Source organism: Pelophylax lessonae (assembly GCF_965119305.1).
Source record: "Pelophylax lessonae genome assembly, chromosome: 5".
Taxonomy (NCBI): Eukaryota; Metazoa; Chordata; class Amphibia; order Anura; family Ranidae; genus Pelophylax; species Pelophylax lessonae.
This window is the reverse complement of record NC_138772.1, coordinates 380,303,901-380,321,049: the sequence shown is the minus strand read 5'-3', so window position 1 is coordinate 380,321,049 and position 17,149 is coordinate 380,303,901. Positions and strand designations below refer to the sequence as shown.

The following is a 17,149-nucleotide window of genomic DNA, read 5'->3' as shown; positions in this document are numbered from 1 at the left end:
TTTTTAAAAAATGAGTACGCCAAATTGTGGATTTGTAACACATTCCATGGGAGGTATATTTTACTTTAAGAGTTTGGGTTACATTTTTCATCTGTACAATTTGATGTCATGATATTGAAGAGCATTGTGACTACGCATCTAACCCCTTCTAAATTTGTGTTTGGCCGGTAATAAGGAGGTCTTGAATCAGATGAGATGGCAGAAGAGGATGCAGCTTTCCATAAATGGGCAAATACAAAAACATATACATGCATATTAGATGATCTAATCTTCTGATCCAGTCAAGCTCTGTTGGGCAGCAATCCATTGTCTGTGGCCTTCGGTAGGCAAGAATGTATGAGCGATTTAGTAAAATTTCAGTTTGACTAGTCAGAGAGCCATATGTGCATAGTTTGAACCAAGTTAACTACCATTGGAGCTGCTGTGCATTCTTCCTTCAGTTAAAGGTACATGTTCAGATTTTGCATAAAGATCAGATCTTTCTCTTCCTCTAAATTCTGCTTAGGATTTCTTCACATAGTTCAAACACTTATTATCAAGTAAATCTGATTTTACTCATCCTTATGCCTTGATCTTTCAGTAGAAATGTGGAACATATTTTAAAATTACTGGTTCTCTTTGCTATAAATGTTGAGTCATATGTTGGTGCTGAATGCTTAGGTTTTTTTTTTTAATGCATTTTAAGCTACACATTGCCCGTTAGTTTTTTGCTTTTTAAAACCTAAAAAATCTTACCTTGCGATATGGTGTTGGGCTAGATTTTGAAGATCAAGTCAAAGTGTGTTGTAAGAGTGGCCATGATTATAGGGACATACAGAAGAATATAATTTAAAGCTGACCTAGCATCAGATTTTTTTTTTATTTTAATTTTTCCCTAAAGTGCATGTACATTACTTCCTTACCGCTGGACATCCTATGATGTTCTGGGCTTTAAGTGGGGATATCTGAATGAAGCCTGCAGCTGTGCAGGCATCATTCAGATATCATTTTCTTTAGCTGGCGATTCCCTGCACCGTAAGAACAATCATAGCGGCTGTTCAGCCACTTGATCGTTCTTACAGGCGGCGGGAAGGAACTTCCCCCCCCCCCCCCCGCCACACTCCAGTGCTTCTAACAGCTCGCCCGCACGATCGGCGAGCAGAATTGCGCCGGAGGCGGAAGTACACCATACAGACTGCCAAGGACAAGATGGTCCCTGACAGTCTAACTCTCGGAGGCCGGGGCGTGACGTTATGCCCGGCCTGGCAGTTGTCAATACTCCTGTGATCTCGGCTGGATAGTAGAGATTGTGCTTTTTTTATTATTATTATTTCAGGCTTTGCAGCCTGTAGAAGTCTTATTGACCCTAGATCTCTCCATAAAGAGGACCTGTCATGCACTATTCCTATTACAGGGGATGATTATGTTCCTTGTAGTAGGAATAAAATGTCTCAAAAAAAAAAAAAAAAAAATTAAAGGGAAAGTGTAATAAAAAATAAAAATAAACAAAAAAAATGCTAAGTGCCCCCGTGCTTGCACGCAGAAGTGAACGCATGCGTACGTCGTGGCCACATAAATAAACCGCGTTCAATCCATACATGTGAGATATCGCCGCAAACGTTGGCACAGGTACATAAGGCACAGGAGCGGAGTGCCAGAAATGGCTCGGTATGGAAGTGGTTAATTGTTAAACGTAAAGTGTTAATAAACCCAGGACCCTGCATTCACTATATCTGGTCTCCCACAGTACACAGAACATGGAAATTAAATTATTTTAGTAAATTTAAACCTACAAATACCTTTTCTCATCAGCAGTATGTAGCAGTCTTGTGACTTCTATTAGTGTGCGGCCGAGTACTGGTTAAAGCTTGTAGGAGGAGTTTTCATTCTCTTGTGTCTGTCCTATGAGAGACTTCCTGACTCCTGACCCTCTGTCTGAACAGTGCTGATTTACCCTGTGCTGATCACATACACCCTCCCAAGAAAATAAATAAATCTCTCTAGCAATACACACCAAACTGAGCATGTGCCGAGTGCCCCCTAAGGCTCTGTTCATCAGCAGATGGATTGGGGACAGTGGAAGAAGGGAGGGTCAGAGAAGACCGGACCAAACAGCCCTTATACACAATGCGGAAGAATAACCCTTTAGGTTCCACTGTGAGTATAACAAGCATTCTTTACGGCATATACAGACTGATTTTACTGTTGTGAGTTTAGTAACACTTTTTCTTTAAGAGATATTCATTAACTCTCACAGAGATCACAGCACTCCTGTCCCCCCCCCCCCCCCCCCCCTTAAAATGCCTTTTATCTGCTTTTCTCATCAGGAGTAAGATACCATCTTAATTCAGCAGAATCCAGGGTCAGCATCCACTTTCTGGACTGAGATGCTGACTGACGTTACACAGTGGTGTAAATCATGAATCACCGTGCCTGTGAAGTTCCTGTATGTGTTGACAACTGAAAACACAGGCCAACCTATTCTTAACCCTCTCACTATGTGATCCTGCTGCAAATGTGCATTGTATCAGATCACTTTGCAACAGCAGACTTGAGCTTATGAGTCCTCGTTCAAATTAACTTGACTGAAGCTCAAGGAATTCTCTCAGTAAAAAAAGTGGGAGCTTTTTTGTGAAAATATTTTCTTGCTATGTATTGTGACTTATCAGGAATTTAATGCCATGCCTAGATACAATAGGCTACCTATTGAGGGCAGTCTGGCAGTGTTTCTAAAGGTCGTGCCCCAGTTATTCTCAAATCAGAATCTACTTTGTCAGTGGCTAGGTGTAGCACTGACCCCATCCTCTCCATTTTTGTGACCATGCCGGACCTAGCGATTTGGCTGCTAAAGCCTTGCGCAGTCAATGAAAGGTCATATGATCCCCCCATATCCAGAATCCTTGGGTTTTCTGTACAACAGGATTTGTGGCACAGGATAACTGGTAATGTGTGTATAACCATGGTGGTGGGGAGGAAACGCACTGCCACTTGGTCTTTAATGGACAAAGTGCCAGTGCTATTCTAATTTCTCAGATGGCTTTTTATGTCAGATAATTTAAATTCACTTGTTTTAAAATGTATTAACTTCTGGAAATTATATTGATGGTATTTATAACTTTTATGTTTCCAGAATGCTACAGCATGGCGCTGCTTCACTTTTTCCAAAGATCCTATTCATCTAATAAAAGAATTTGCTGTACATACAGATCCTGTTTCTAAGATGTCTTTGCCCTCTGTCATAAGTCATGTTATGCAAGCATCTTTTGATGGCCAGGTAAGTCGTTTGGTCTGCAAGAGAAATTCTCCACTTAAAAGAAAAATTGTATGTATGCATATCATCTCTTATTTTGAAATCTGATCCCACTCCAGAATTTAAAGCGGAGTTCCACCCGCTTTTGTGTTTAGTAAAAGTCAGCAGCTACAAAAAGTGTAGCAGCTGACTTTTAATAAACACACACTCACCTGTCACACAGTCCAGCGATGCGTCCTGCGGGAGCCTCAGTTCTCTCCCTCTTCTTCCCGCAGCACCGCCATCTCTAGTGTGGGCACCCGGCTGTGACAGCTTACAGCTTCAGATCTGGGTGCTCACTGCGCATACGCGAGTCGGGCTGCGTGTTCTGAGTGGACGGGCAATCTGGGACCTGTGACAGGAGGACTTAAAGCTGAAGTTCCATTTTTGGGTGGAACTCGACTTTAAAAAGCAGTTATCACAGTTACTTGATCTTGGAAGAGAAATGGGAGTTATCACTCCTAAAACGATGGATTAATTGATGGTGGAGTACCCTGTAATTCCAGTATTCCGCCATCTCCCTAAAATCCCTAAAGAGACATTCCTATAAAGGGCTGTCCCATATTAGCAGGAATAGGCTCTTTTTTATTTTTTTGAAAAATTGGGGGAATGGGTAGACCAGCATCTACAACCCCTAGTGATCAGATTGACTGGCTACACCAAGGACCCCTCTACTGTTTTGGCATCCACTTGGGAGTCACAATGGATGTAATATCTTCCTGCGTTCCCCATAACTTGGCACTGGATGCTCAAATATATCATTTACAACACTACAGCATTTATAAAACAGAACTAAGAGTTCTTAGTAAAAATGGTGGCATTTCTGTCTAAACATAATTTATTCATTTTTGACAATATTTTCTACCTTCAAGGTTGAGGAGTCTCCATGGGTGTCAAATTTTTACCTTTTATTAGCCAACCAACAGTATATATGGGATGGTGGGAGGAACCATTTTCATTTTCCCATCTTAACCCATGTAATAGTGATACTACCTTGTATGGCAGATACAAAAACATCTTGTCCTCATATGGAACCACAGCAGACATGCCTGTCATCCTTTGAATGGGCCGGAAGCTCTCTTCTCGCCTCTAGCTGTCGCCCTATGAATACTATACAGTCTGTACCAGTTGCAGAATATTTTAGAGCCAAAAGAAACTGCTCCACCTCCAAAAGGTTACACTAGAGAATGCCAACTAATTTCCAGTAGATTTAAGAAACAGGAACACAAAGACTGGTATATCACTAGAGCCAAATGGATCACATCTATCAAATGGCATCTTTATTTTAAATAAAAACTCCAAACAAGTCTATTAAAAGAGATACTGTGCATAATGCATTCACTTTCATTACAAAGTTTTTCAATGAGTTTAAACAGGTGACAAATTACTAAAAAAATACTTAACCTGTGTTGTATGCCGACAATGATCTGTGCAGGTTCTGGAGCAGTTTGGGTAAGTACTGAACTTGCAGAAGTCAACCTTGATCCCGAGGCATCCTCTGGAATACTTAGCCTAGTCCTGGACTCAGCTCAGTCATGGGTATTTCTTCACAAGGAAGTGTCTCCCTCCAATCTCAGGTGAAGTCAGTGAGGTGTCTGAAAATTCCTCAATCCCCAGCATATGAGGGTTCTGGTGGAGGTGATCTCCTCCTTCAATGCTATTCTGTATTTCCAGTTTCACGCCAGAAGGCTTTACCTAGAAGACCGTGGTACATTGTCTGTTTGTTGGCAGATAAGTCATGGGCTCTGCCAATATGGACAGATCTGCTTTCGCAAGAGCAGATATTCTTCCTGCTACAGGCGGTCCCCCGGTTCTCATGGGAAAAAGGTGTCTTCACTGAAGCTTTATCACTAAGCCTTGTCTCCACAACAACCCAAAATTTTCAAAATCCAGTTGTTATTGGGACAAAGGGAGGTGAAATCTTCTAAACAGGGGTACAGACAGCAAAACAAATGGTACAGGGGTGTTAACCCTTCCCCATGCTATCCAAAAAACGTAAAAATTATTGTGGCTGGGGCTACACTTAAAAAATTTACCTTTTCCGTCATACAAACAAATCCGACCAAGGAACAAACCTACTACTACTGTAACCCGGGGACCGCCTGTATATGGTCAGTGGCTGACGGGCAGCGTGGTTGAGGCTGAAGTCCTGAGGGACATTAGGCATTCTGATTCAGTAATTTCTTCCTTTCTTAGGGCTATTAAGTTGACCTCTAGGAAGGTGTACCATTGTTCATTGAAGAGTTATTTTGCCTGCTGTGGGGTTCTGAAGTTTCTTTCTGAACAGTATGTTGTGTGGTCTGTTCTGGAGTTTTCTCTGACCTGAAGTACTCTTAAGGGTCGGGTTTTAGCTTTAACCTTTCTGTTCAGAGGCCTATTGCATCTCATTCCTTGGTGAAAGCCTTTTTGCAAGGGGTTACCCTAGGGAGAAGTTTTTCTCCTCCGATATCGTCGATGCTGTGTGGATATACCTGAAGTTTACAACTTGGTTTCCGCTGTCTGACTTCCCATTTGTTCTAAGGGTCCTAGTAATATACAGACTATGTGGTGGTCCACTATTTCTCAGTAGTTTTGTCAACTAATTTCTCAGAACAAGGTACCTTATTTTCCAACCAAGGCCCATTCTAGCAGGAGTGTCGGTGCTAACCATGCGAGTCAACATTGGGCTTTAGCTGTTAAAGTTTGTAAGGTCAATACTTGGTCTTCTGTTCACACGGTTTTATGAAGTTTTACCAAGTAGATGTTCTTGCCTCTGTGGAGGCTAATTTTGGGAGGGAAAGTCCTACAGACTTATCTGTAGTACATGTTTTACACTATTCTGTTTTAGGACTTGTTGCTGTTGCCTGCTTTGGAACATTCCAGTTGTTATAGAAATAAAGAAATCCCTGTGATGTATGATTAAGAAATTAAGATTTTGGTTTAATTATAAAATAGTTTTCTTGGAGTAGATCACAGGGCGCTGAGTCCTACAGGCAAACTAAAATTCCCAATTTTGATGATTCAACGTAGAAAGTAAATACCCTTTATCTGGCATTCTCAATTTCTTACAAACCTTTTTTTGGCACACTAGAATCAAAAGGTAATCTGTTGCAGCATGTTGCTTTGTAAATTGAGTTCCTTTTCTCAAATATCTGGACATGTTAAATTACATCTGCAGACATTGTGAATAGTTTAACGTAAACATACAAGTGTTGGATTATTCTTTCCTGCTCATTGAGGGACATAGGATTTTTTGGGTTAGGCTGCATTCGTACAGGCGTTTAACTATGCTGCAAATCCCAATGGCTACTATCTGCAGGTTCTTTTGGCTGGGATTGACAGCTGTGTAACGATAGCTGCAGCCTCTGAGCCCATGCAGTGTGCCTCCAGCCACAATCACTGAAGGTAAAATTCCTGGCTGTGCGAAGAGAGGATTTCATCCCAGGAAATAATTGGGATGAATCCTCACATTTTTTTGCAATCAGGCTTGGATCAGCGTTTTGGCCCAGAGATCAAGGGTACATTTTTGGCACTTGAGATCTTGTTCCAGAGACAGTTTGTCATTCTGCAAGAATTTAAATTGGTTCTTTCAGCACTTCAGAAACCACCCTCCAAAATGGGGATTTTTCTTGATCATTGACAGACGCAGCTCCGTATTCTTTACCATTGGGTTTTGCTGCCTCCTACAGGAGTAGGACACTAGGCAGGAAATTTTACCACGCCTATGGGGCAGTCCCTAAAGGCATACACCCACTCACTCTGTGATAGGATTCAGTTTGTTTCTGTCTAGTTTAGGAGTAGGACCTACCGTATATACTCGAGTATAAGCCGAGTTTTTCAGCACATTTTTTTGCGCTGAAAACGTCTCCCTCGGCTTATACTCAAGTCAACAAAAAAAAAAAAAAGTTCCCGGCCGCTCGGACGTGTTTAAGATTTAAAAATGGCGCCCCCCGGCGTATACATGTTACCGCGCATGCGCCGCCGCCGCTGCTCGGGACAGGCCGGGAATAGCCGAACGTATACCAGCTTTCCCGAGCGGCGGCGCGTGCGCAATGACATGTCGGCGCCGGGTGGTGCCATTTTTAAAATGAAGGCGCCTCTGGAGCAGGTAAGTGAAACACAACCGGCTCTTTGGTAGGGACGGATTGCACCTAAATGGGGTGGGTGCAGCCGTACTGGGTGAGAGGATGGCCAAAAAGTTAGAGGGGCTTTTAAACTAGGGAATGGGGGGGAGGGTACAGATGTAGAATTAGCCAGTGGAAAGCAAGTTTCAGAGGGCAGAAATGGGGGCATTAGCGGTAGGGTGTTCGGAGCCCCTATACCCAGGGTGGGTACGGGGAAAAATCAAGAGAGCAGCCTAAAAACATCAAAATTACGAGGCTTATATACCAATGCCAGAAGCCTGGCCAACAAGATGGGAGAGCTGGAGCTGCTGATGTTTGAGGAGGACTTAGATTTTGTGGGGATAACTGAGACTTGGTTTGACAGCTCTCATGACTGGATGGCGACCATTCAGGGGTATTCCCTTTATCGCAGAGATAGAGAGGGTAAAAAAGGGGGAGGGGTATGTTTGTATATTAAGAACAGTATACAGGTAAATATGAGGGATGATATTAATAATGGAGCTATGGACGAGGCAGAATCCCTATGGGTAGAGCTTCAAAGGAAAGGCACGGTGGGGAAGGTAATATTGGGCGTATGCTATAGGCCCCCAAACCAGAGGGAGGAGGGTGAGGTGGACCTCATGTTACAGATAGGATTGGCAGCAAGGATGGGAAATATCATTATAATGGGGGACTTTAATTATCCTGATATAGACTGGGCAGAAGGAACCGCGCATTCAGCCAAGGCTCTGCAGTTCCTAAATGTTTTGCAGGACAATTTCATGGGTCAGATGGTGAATGCACCGACAAGAAACAATGCGGTACTTGACCTACTGATTACCAACAATACAGACCTGCTCACGGATATAGAAATACGGGACAACTTAGGGAACAGTGACCATAGGTCAATTGGTTTCAGTATTAATTACAGTAATAGGAAACACAAGGGTAATATAAGGACACTGAATTTCAAAAGAGCCAATTTCCCTAAACTGCGCTCGCTGCTAGAAAATATCAAATGGGATAGAACCCTGGGAACAAAGAACACGGAGGAAAAATGGGAGTGCTTCAAGAGCATACTTAACAAGGGGGTGGGCCAGTGCATTCCACAGGGAAATAAATTTAAAAGAGCAAAACTAAACCCTGGGTGGCTAAACTCCAACATAAAAATGTATATTAGAGCTAAAGAAAAGGCCTTCAAAAAATACAAGACTGAGGGGTCATTGGCAGCATTTAAGCATTACAAAGAGTGTAATAAGAAATGTAAAGATGAAATCAGGGCGGCTAAAATAGAACACGAGAGACATATAGCGGAGGAGAGTAAAAAGAACCCCAAGAAATTCTTTAAGTATATAAACAGTAAGAAAGCGAGGCCAGAACACATTGGCCCCATAAAAGATGATAAAGGAAAAATGGCCACTGAGGACAGAGAAAAGGCGGAAGTGTTAAATAATTTCTTTTCTTCAGTCTTCACAAAGGAATCGGGGGGCTACACGAACCCCGCTTGTAAGGCCGAACTAAATAATACACCTCAGGAAGTGCCGCCATGGCTAACAGAGGATAGACTTAGAGCTAAACTAGAGAAACTTAACATAAATAAATCCCCGGGACCGGATGGCTTGCACCCAAGGGTTCTAAATGAGCTCAGTCAGGTGATTGCCAGACCATTATTCTTGATCTTTAAGGATAGTTTACAGACAGGTATGGTGCCAGCTGATTGGAAAAAAGCTAACGTGGTACCAATATTTAAAAAGGGGCCGAGATATATCCCGGGTAACTATAGGCCGGTCAGCCTAACATCTGTAGTCTGCAAAATTTTGGAGGGGATGATAAGGGACCACATACAAGACTTTAGTAATGAAAACGGTATTATAAGTAGTAATCAGCATGGATTCATGAAAAATCGTTCATGCCAAACCAATCTATTAACCTTCTACGATGAAGTGAGCTGCCACTTAGATAAAGGTAAGCCTGTGGATGTGGTGTATCTGGACTTTGCAAAGGCCTTTGACACCGTTCCCCACAAACGCTTACTGTACAAACTAAGGAAGGTAGGTATGGACCATAAGGTGAGTACCTGGATAGAGAACTGGCTCCAGGGGAGAGTACAGAGGGTGGTGATTAATGGGGAGTACTCGGATTGGGCGGGTGTGGAAAGTGGGGTCCCCCAAGGTTCTGTCCTGGGACCAATCCTGTTTAATTTATTTATAAATGATCTAGAGGAGGGGATATCTAGTACAATCTCAGTATTTGCAGATGATACTAAATTAGGCATGCCAATATCTTCTATGCAGGATGTGGAAATCTTGCAAGCAGACCTGAACAAAATAACGGGGTGGGCAACTACATGGCAGATGAGATTTAATGTAGAAAAATGTAAAGTAATGCACTTTGGGGCCAGAAACCAGAAAGCAAGCTACTCACTAGGGGGGGAACCTCTGGGTGAGTCTAGGATGGAAAGGGACCTGGGGGTACTGGTAGACAACAGGCTTGGAAGTGGCATGCAATGCCAAGCCGCTGCAAGCAAAGCCAACAGAATACTGGGTTGTATAAAAAAGGGGATTCACTCCAGAAATAAAGAGATTATTCTTCCACTCTACAAGACTCTGGTCCGGCCACATCTGGAGTATGCTGTCCAGTTCTGGGCACCGGTCCTCAGGAAGGATGTGCTGGAACTGGAGAAAGTCCAGAGAAGGGCAACAAAAATAATTAGGGGAATGGAGGACATCGGCTATGAGGAAAGACTACAAGCACTGAACCTATTCTCTCTGGAGAAGAGACGCTTGAGGGGGGATATGATATCAATGTACAAATACTGTACTGGCGACCCTAGCATAAGGAACAAACTATTTAGAGTAAGGGAATACAATAAGACACGTGGCCACTCACTAAAACTAGAGGAAAGGCGGTTTAACCTTAAAGTGCGTAAGGGGTTCTTCACTGTAAGAGCGGTAAGGATGTGGAATTCTCTTCCGCAAGCAGTCGTATCAGCGGGGAGCATTGATAGTTTCAAAAAACTATTGGATGGACACCTTAAAGACCACAACATACAGGGGTATACAATGTACGGTTAAAAGCAAACACACACACATAGGTTGAACTGGATGGACTTGAGTCTTTTTTCAGCCTCACTAACTATGTAACTATGTAACTAACTATGTAACAGCCGCACTAGTATGCCCGCAACCCCGCATCCTCTTGTACCATGCTTGACACCCTGCATTCTCCTGTACCATGCCAGCCACACTGCATTCTCCTGTACCATGCCAGCCACACTGCATTCTCCTGTACCATGCCAGCCACACTGCATTCTCCTGTACCATGCCAGCCACACTGCATTCTCCTGTACCATGCCAGCCACCCTGCATTCTCCTGTACCATGCTAGCCACCCTGCATTCTCCTGTACCATGCTTGCCACCCTGCATTCTCCTGTACCATGCCTGCCACCCTGCATTCTCCTGTACCATGCCTGCCACCCTGCATTCTCCTGTACCATGCCTGCCACCCTGCATTCTCCTGTACCATGCCTGCCACCCTGCATTCTCCTGTACCATGCCTGCCACCCTGCATTCTCCTGTACCATGCCTGCCACCCTGCATTCTCCTGTACCATGCCTGCCACCCTGCATTCTCCTGTACCATGCCTGCCACCCTGCATTCTCCTGTACCATGCCTGCCACCCAGCATTCTCCTGTACCATGCCTGCCACCCTGCATTCTCCTGTACCATGCCTGCCACCCTGCATTCTCCTGTACCATGCCTGCCACCCTGCATTCTCCTGTACCATGCCGGCCACCCTGCATTCTCCTGTACCATGCCCGCCACCCTGCATTCTCACCCTAGGCTTATACTCGAGTCAATCATTTTTCCCATCTTTTTGTGGTAAAAGTAAGGGCCTCGGCTTATACTCGGGTATATACGGTAGTTCCCGGCTGGGACTTCAGTCTTAGCTTGTTTTTTTATTTTAAAGGGAACCTTTATTAAACTTTTAAAAGCTTTTAGCTTATGTTCCTGAAAGAACTGCAATCAACAGTCGGACTGGGTTTCGGACTGGATATCCTAGATACTTAAGGTCTCCCATTCCGGCCAGCGAGCCTGTGCAGGTTATAAGCCCCGCGCTAGGCCTTGCCACGACAGAGCCCCAATGGTTAGGAGCTGGCCCGCGAGTGAAACACCTCACCGGGATGCACACAATCTGGTTTAGCCTGAGTCGCAGCGGGCCCCTTGGTCATCAGTAGTCTGTCTGGAGTGACGTCGGTATGGTGAGTAGTGTCCCCCCATAGCTCTTGCGGTCTCGGGGTGGACGCGGGCCCCTCCTTGGGCTGGTCCAACCCCTGGGTTCCCTTCCATTTCCCCCAGCCCCTTGAACAGTCACAATGATCTTTTGGCCCCAACTTACCCCCATGCCCCCCCCCTCTCCGAGGGTTAGGTAGGATCTGGCTTCGCCACTTGCTCCATTAAGGGGGGGTGGGTGTGGTTGTTGACTAGGCTGTACGGATCTCACACAGGCGTTTTTGAGCAAGTTACCGGCCCCCTGGCGGTTAGTGACTGGGGCAGGGATGTCCTTTGGGGTTCCCTGCGGTGGTTATAGGCTTGGGGGGAGTGGATGTTTCTTCATCCGCAGGTCTGCGCCTCACGTATCTAGGCAGGGCTTAAAATTAGTCCGCAGCTTTGCAATCTACTCGTGGCTGTCCGGGTGCCTGACGGAGATGACATGCCTGACCAAGCTGACAGGCGGATGCCTCACCCGGCCAGATCGGGCCGAAAATTGAGGCCGCGGCCTACTCGCGGCTGATGTACCAGGCTGTCCGGGCGACTGTCCTGGCTGTCCGAGCTCCTAACCGAGTTGACAAACGTCAAAAAACAAACGGTCTAATTTTGAAGGCTTAAATGCAAGTTATTGCCCAAAAGAAGTGTATGGGGGTCTGGGTACTGACCTGGGGAACATGTAGCAATGCAAAATTATTTTTAAAAAGGATAGTTTTTTTTAAAGAAGCAGTGATTTACTGATTTTAATGAGGCTTAATGCAAAACTATAAAAATGAAAAATTCCTTCAAATATCGTGCCTGGTGGGTCCCCTTAATTTAAAGTAGCGCATCTCTACGATGTATGTAGCCTGCTGCAGCAATACTGACATTTCTAAAGGGAAAAAATGTCATATACAAATATACATACAAATTTCAAATGGGCCTTTGGTGTTAGTGATGCCTGAACATCGTAACCCCTCACAGTTGCTCTTGCTGGGAGCAGGAACAGGCCCTGCTGGTAAAAATTACATACCAGTTCGAAATTGGCAAAGATCAAGTGTTGTATGTGTTCTCATCAGTGCTCTCATCTGATCTGGCCAAGCTTGGGTTTTTATATATATACATATGCACTTGTAGCCACTTGCTTAGAGACGCAAGGAGGAGGGCGGAGTCGGGTAAGCGCCGCTCTGTCCATGTCCACTGCTGGCTGGCACAGCTAATGACTTGCAGAGAAATGGTCCGAGCGGCGCCCCGTAATGATGGCGGAAGTGATGCGGGTGAAACGCATCCACCCGCACTTCCGGTTTCTCACTTCCGGGTACGGGTTGGCGTGCGTCCCAGAGAAGGGACGCAGCCATCCAAATAGGGATGTTTCAACATACAGCAGACCCCTTTTAGTCCCGGCCAGCGGCACCCCCCTCACATCATGATCACAGGTACTATTTGTGTGTGGAGGCCAGCGAGATCCTCTTGCACCATGCCAGGCTAGCTGTATACGCTCTGCTCCTACGGGTAGTGTCCCCCCTGCATGGCTGTAGGCCAGGGGTGGCTGACACTGCTCTGCTTGCTAGTGGATATGCACAGGATAAGCAGTGGAGTTCTCATCTGATCCAATAGAGACCTAAAGTACTGACTGTTGATGTGAGTGTATATGTGTGCATGTATATGTATATGTATGTATGTGTGCATGTATATATATACGTGTGTGGTTATTACATGTGTATATGTATATACGTATATATGTATACCACTTCTGACCACAATGCATTACCCGTCACATTTGATTTGTTATCTCCTTTCTTGTTCGAACAAGTGTTTCATTTGCTGTATATTTATTTTATCTATTATATTTCTTTTGCCGCTGATCACATAGTCCGAGCTGGCCTTGGAAGGTGGGTGTGTTTTGGCTCGGACTGGACAAGTGTCCTCTCTGTCCTCCCCTCTTCCCCTCCCCCTCCCCCCTTCCATGTTCTTTCCCTGTCCCAGCATCCCCATTTTTCTTTTCCCCCCCCTTCTCCTTCTTGCTGCTGTGTCCGTTTTATTCTTCTCCTTTCTCTTCTCCCCTCTTCTTCCCTTTTCTCACTTCCCCCCTCCCCTCTGTCCCGCCCTTAGGGTTGGGGTGGAGCAGGAAGAGGTGGGGCCTACTTCCATTTAGTCTTTGACCGTTCGGCTTGTGATCTAGCAGCATCTTTTCTGGCTCTGAGGAAGGGGGCTCGCCCCTGAAACGCGTCAGCCTAGCCACAGCAGCCCCATGCGACTATCTGTATGCCCATTTGTCACTATTGGGACCTGGCTACCTTGGAGACTGTATATGCTATTCTTGATGTGTGTTGTACCACACCAGTCTTGTGAGTATATTGTACACCTTTTAATATTTTAATAAAAGTTTTTATGGTAATGCACTAGGTCGGTGCGCCCCTCTTTTTTCTTTTTTTGTCTTCTCTACCAGTGGTTCTGGATACCCTTGATCCTGAAGGGGGCAGCAAGACCAAACAGCTCTCTTTACATCTGAGTTTGTAGTGCACCTCTTTCTACTCCATCAGACAGCACTTAAGCGCAGGAGGTTTTGTTTTTTACTTGAATACAAGCTTGGGTGTCGTCTGTGCAAACCTGCTGGAGTGATGGGGACCTGGAAGGTTAGTATCGGCAGGAACTGAAACTGATATTGGGACTTTGGTGTTGGTGGTGCCTGAACACTGTAACCCCTCACAGTTACTCTTGCTGGGCACAGGGCCTGCTGTTAAAAATTACATACGACATTTAAATTGTATGCACCTGTCATACAAGTGCAGAAAAAATAGGTCTTGGTTGGTGGTGACTTAAACTAAAAACATTGTTGGAAGCTAGAAGAATCAAAGCTGAGGAATAGGATAGGCAGCATATGCAGTCTTTAAGGGATGGCAGACCCCTAGCAAATTCAAGCAGTTACATCAGCATCAGGGGCTTGATAGTTGATGTTGATCCAGGATTAATTTTGATAAGTCAGCTGGTCAACGGAGTCTGTGGACAGACACACTCTTTTTTTGTCCGTCACAAAACCTCTAGCAGCACTGAACGTCCGTTCGGAAACCACGCTGGAAGCAGGCCAGTAGCTCCATTGCATATTGAGCAAGTTCTGGCCAGTGGTCCATCCTCAAGACCCAGTAACCCAGTGGATTCTCACTTGGAAAGGTCTCCAAGTCTGCTCTTGCCCCTAGATAATCAGGCACCATATGAGGGAGATGCTGCCGATGGTTGCTTAAACCTAACAGCCCTGAGTGCTGCTGAGGACTAAAGAACTGTTTAAAGGAATCGGTCAGCCGGCCACCTTCTCCACCGCTCCTCCTTTGGCTGAACGATCCCTCAGAAACACGTCCAGAGAATGTTAACCTCCCAGTGTCTGGAAAGGTGTTGCACAATTTTTTTTTTCATGGCCTCCCAAAGAATTTTCATCCTCTGCTCCCTCTGTGAAGGCAGGATGAGCTCTGCAACTTTACCCTTGTAACGTGGATCAAGAAGGGTTGCCAACCAGTAATTATCCCTCTCCTTGATAGTACGAATCCTCTGATCCTTTCGCAGGCTTTGCAGAATCAGGGAAGCCCATGCAACGTAAGTTTGAGGACGAATGAGCTTCGGCGTCCTCTGGGTCACCAAGGATGACATTGTCAGGAGCAACCGCTCCCCAACCACGTACGACTCCTGGGGTTTCTGGGGAATCAAAACCATCCCTTGAAGACTGCTGTATGCTATCCTCTACATCCATGCTGCCGCAATCCTCCTCTTCCTCCTGTGTGTTTTGTGTCCCTGCAGGCATATCTGCAAAAAGGGGGCCTTGTGTGGAAAGGAAGTCCTCCTCTTTCTCCCGCTGTTCTGCCTCAAGTGCCCTGTCCATGATTCCACGAATCGTGTGCTCCAGCAGGTAGACTAGAGAGATAGTGTCACTGACGCATGCATCGTCCCAGCTCACCATCCTTGTGGCCTCCTCAATTGGTGACAGGATGGTGCATGCATCCTTTATCAAAGGCCACTGGCGTGGTGAAAAAAAGTCAAGCTCCCCTGAGCCTGTCCTTGGGCCATACTCACACAGGTACTCATTGATGGCCCTCTGCTGCGTGTGCAGCCGCTGCAGCATTGCCAATGTTGAGTTCCACCTGGTGGGCATGTCACAAATGAGGTGGTTGGTGGGCAGGTTGAATTCCCATTGAATGTCAGATAGTGGGCTTGTTGGCAGTTTGCCCACCCCTCAGTTGACTACATTTGGACGAGAAAAATACCTCTGGTTCAGGGATCCATCAGTGATTGAGAGAGAAAATATTGATTTCTCTTTCGTTCATTGACGGACACAGCTCTCCATTATTCAAAACCATAGGGTTATACTGCCCCCTACAGGAGTAGGACACTAGGCAGAAAAAAGACTTGGCTACGCTATGGGCAGTCCCAGGTGGTATATTCCTCCCTCTCTTCTATTCAGTTTTTTTCTGCCTAGTCAGAAGTAAAGGACCCAGTTCCCTGCCAGGATCTCTGGTCCTGGCAATTTTTTCCTCAGTTTTTCCTGCCTGCAAGATCTTCAATCAACTGCCGGACTGGACGACAGGCTGGATAATCTAGATCCAGTGGTCACCTCAGTCTGGCCAGCGAGTGCCCACAGACCACAGTTCCGCTCTATGTTGGCTGCGACATAGCCCCACTGGACAGGGGCTGGCCTGCGAGTTAAACGCCTCACAAGGTCGGAGCGTTCCTCCTGGCCGACAGTCCCCACATTTAGATCGCAAGGAGGTTCTGTCTGGAGCAGTGCCTGACTGGTATGGTGAGTGGCTATCCCTCCTCTCCCCCTGGAGGTTTTTGGGGTGGACACGGGCCCCTCCCTGGGACAGTCAGACCTGTGGGTTCCCCCTCAGACCCCCCTTGGTTGTTGGGGGTCCCTGTTAACCATCTGGTACCCCCCATCTGGGGTAGCGTGGTGGGTTGGAATGGTGAATGGGGCTGGTGTGCTGTGCTGCACTGTACTGGTGCGGGGGGGGGGGGGTGAGCGCATCTGGGGGGCAGAGGGCACTGGCTGTTACTGGGGTCCTGTGCCTAGTCCTCCTGCCAGGGATCCCTCCTGGGTCTCTGGGAGCCTGGTGGAGCTGCGTACATTGCCATTGTGTCGTAGCTTCAGTGTTTCAATGGCTTGCAGCTATGTTTTTGTAGTCCAGCGGCCATTTTCTTTTGGTTTGGCGTGCTAAAAGAGCAGCAGCCATGACAGGAGAGCCTCTGGGTGGCGATTTCAGCTTGTGGGAGCTCCTCCTTTTTAACCTGGTTTTGACTCCTGGGTTTTTTCTTTCCATTGAGCGCCGCAAGTGGAGCAGTGCTATTGCTGGAGCAGACCGGTGCTACTCTGGTGGGGTCCCTCCCTCTCTCTGGTGCAGGTTGAGGTTTGCTGTGCTTGCTGGTGACCCGGTGGTGCTACTGGTGCGGTGGGGGTGTCCGGTAGCGGGGCTAGACATTTTTTGTGGGTCCCCCTTGTTACGGAGTCTCGGCGCGTTGCCTTAACTGACCCCCTCTCAGAGGCTGCTGGTCCCTCGGGGTCCCA

At 46.1% G+C, this 17,149-nt stretch overlaps 1 protein-coding gene across 1 annotated transcript in view; it reads left to right on the top strand.

The window, feature by feature from the left end:
- Positions 1-17,149, top strand: part of CEP192 (centrosomal protein 192) — a 506,433-nt gene that overhangs the window by 321,128 nt on the left and 168,156 nt on the right. Inside the window, exon 26 of the mRNA XM_082258491.1 lies at positions 3,110-3,253. Within this exon, the coding sequence (XP_082114617.1) occupies positions 3,110-3,253 (144 nt within the window). The remainder of the gene's footprint in view (positions 1-3,109; positions 3,254-17,149) is intronic.